Consider the following 2,320-nt stretch of genomic DNA (forward strand, 5'->3'; position numbering starts at 1 on the left):
CTTCCCTACACATGCAGCCTTCTGTGATTCTCCCTCTACAGTAAACTTTCTCTAAACTTAAAGCCAACATCATTTTCTTTAATATATTATTAATGACAGTTGACATTCACTGGAAGTCACCAACAAAAATTATGATGTCATAACTGTCCTATAGATGAGGACTTGAAATCTAAAAAGAATTAAGCAAATTACTCAGGGTTGAAAAGCTGGCAAAATGTAGGCCTGGCATTCAGTCTCTGACCACTGTGAGAGTTCTCTGTTCTTTTGGTTCTCAGTAGCAATGTATACAAACCATGTGTGAACCATTGTGGGTGGAAGGAAGATTACATAGAACAGGTAATTCTGCAACAGATTCAAAAGAAAATACTTCCCTTGAGAATAAGAAGGGTCTTTGATACCAGACAACATCAACAATTATTAAAGAAAATAAATACAATTTCTTAAATAGAATCAGCTTAGACAACAAATTAAAATGAAGAATGTAGACATAGTAGTGAAACAGAGAGAGTTCCTCTCTATAAAATGGAAACCACTCAGCGGGACAGAGATAGAATCACCTACCTCTCCATTTACCCAGGTGGGAAATCATCCCTTAGACTGTCATACACTGAGTTTCAGGTCTTGAAAAATCATTGTAGGTTAACTATACTAATTGTGTAATGATTTTGGAAATCTCTAGTGTCCCTGGCACAGCTCTTGGTAGCCCTATCTTGATATTGGATGCTTCAAAATTATGCGATATTTTCAACTTGGTTAGAAAATTTGCAATGATCTTAGTGCTGCATTAAGGAAAATCTTGCTACTTGATGTGATCTCTATAAGACCAAAAGTGAAAATTCGGGTTTTGAGCAGATTGTGATCATAGTAGACAGACCAGGAAGCCTATATCTGCATATCAAGCAGCTGGGAAGAAGGGAAGGCAGAAGCAGAATGGGCCCTTCAAAGGTCTGGCATGAAGCACAACTTTGGCCCAAGTCCTGGGATAACAGGACCCTCAGTTTAAGTTCCCAGTCTTTCACCAGCCTACTCTGAGGCAAGTGTCTTTTTGGGCGTCCATCATTGCTTACCCAGTAAGCTCCCTTTGAAAGCATTTCTCAGAGCTGTCTGCACAGCCCGATTTCTTAGACTATAAACAATCGGATTGAGGAGAGGAGTCACCACAGTATAGGTGACAGCAATAAGTTGATCCCGTTCTGGGGAGTAGCTTGCTTTGGGTCTCAAGTACATAAAAGAGGCACAACCATAGTGAAAAATGACCACTGTGACATGTGAAGCACAGGTGGAAAAAGCCTTCTTCCGCCCTTCAGCAGAGGGGATCCTCAGGATAGCGACCACGATGCAAGTGTAGGAGATGGCGATGCAGATGAAAGAGACCAAGAGGACCAGCAGGCTGAGGATGAGGATCCCCAGCTCACTCTGGGCTGTGTCCCCACAGGCAAGACTCAGCACTGGAGGTGTGTCACAAAAAAAGTGCTGGATCCTATGAGAGCTGCAGAAGGATAGACGGAAAATGACCATTGTCATTCCCAGGCCAAAGAGGTATCCACTCAGAAAGGAGGCAAAGATGAGCTGGGAACAGAAGGTGGGATTCATGCGGCTGGCATAGTGCAATGGAGCACAGATGGCCACAAATCTGTCAAAGCCCATAACAGCCAAAAGGAAGCAGTTTGTACAGGCCCAGGAAGCAGAGAAGAACATCTGGGCAGCACAGCCTGTGTAGGAGATAGCATGGCTCCCCATAGCCAGCCCAAAGAGCATTCTAGGGATGATACCCAATGTATAGCAGGTCTCAGAGAAGGATAAGAAGGAAAGGAAAAGATACATGGGCATGTGCAGGTGGCTATCCAACCTGATGAGTACAATAATGAAGACATTGCTGGTCAGAGTGATGAGATACAGAAAGAGGAACAAGGCAAAAAGTAGAAGCTGCAGCTCCCCAAAGCTGGAGAAGCCCAGAAAGACAAAGCCCCTCCAGCATGTTACATTTTTCTGCACCATTCTGAGTGCTATTGTTGACAGGTTTGCTGATTCCTTCCACCATCCCAGTTGATGTCTAGCTTCTGTAGAAGGCAGAGGGAACTCTTTTCTTTGTGCCTGTTGTAAACAAAAGAGGAAGTTATTATTTAGTTTAGAGTCAAATTTCAGAAATATATTTGTTACAGTAGAGACAAAAATGTGTGGATCCACTCTCACATGAATGCATATATACATGTGCAAAGATGTACAATCATCATACATATCAATGAGCCCTTACAATAAATATATATATATATATATATATATATATATATATAACTGCATATATGCAGACATATAGAAA

General features: G+C 41.9%; 1 protein-coding gene across 1 annotated transcript; it reads right to left on the reverse strand.

The window, feature by feature from the left end:
* Positions 1 to 1,056: 1,056 nt before the first annotated feature.
* Positions 1,057 to 1,998, reverse strand: LOC101571789 (olfactory receptor 10Z1). Its single transcript, XM_004640009.1, has one exon. The coding sequence runs from the start codon at positions 1,996 to 1,998 to the stop codon at positions 1,057 to 1,059; it is 942 nt and encodes a 313-aa protein (XP_004640066.1).
* Between the last annotated feature and the right edge of the window lie 322 nt (positions 1,999 to 2,320).

The sequence above is a fragment of the Octodon degus genome, unplaced genomic scaffold (assembly GCF_000260255.1).
Source record: "Octodon degus isolate 3935 unplaced genomic scaffold, OctDeg1.0 scaffold00116, whole genome shotgun sequence".
NCBI lineage: Eukaryota > Metazoa > Chordata > Mammalia > Rodentia > Octodontidae > Octodon > Octodon degus.

What these genes read in the sequence shown, in the direction of transcription:
- LOC101571789 (XM_004640009.1), bottom strand. Translation starts at nt 1,998, where the DNA reads ATGGTGCAGAAAAATGTAACATGCTGGAGGGGCTTTGTCTTTCTGGGC.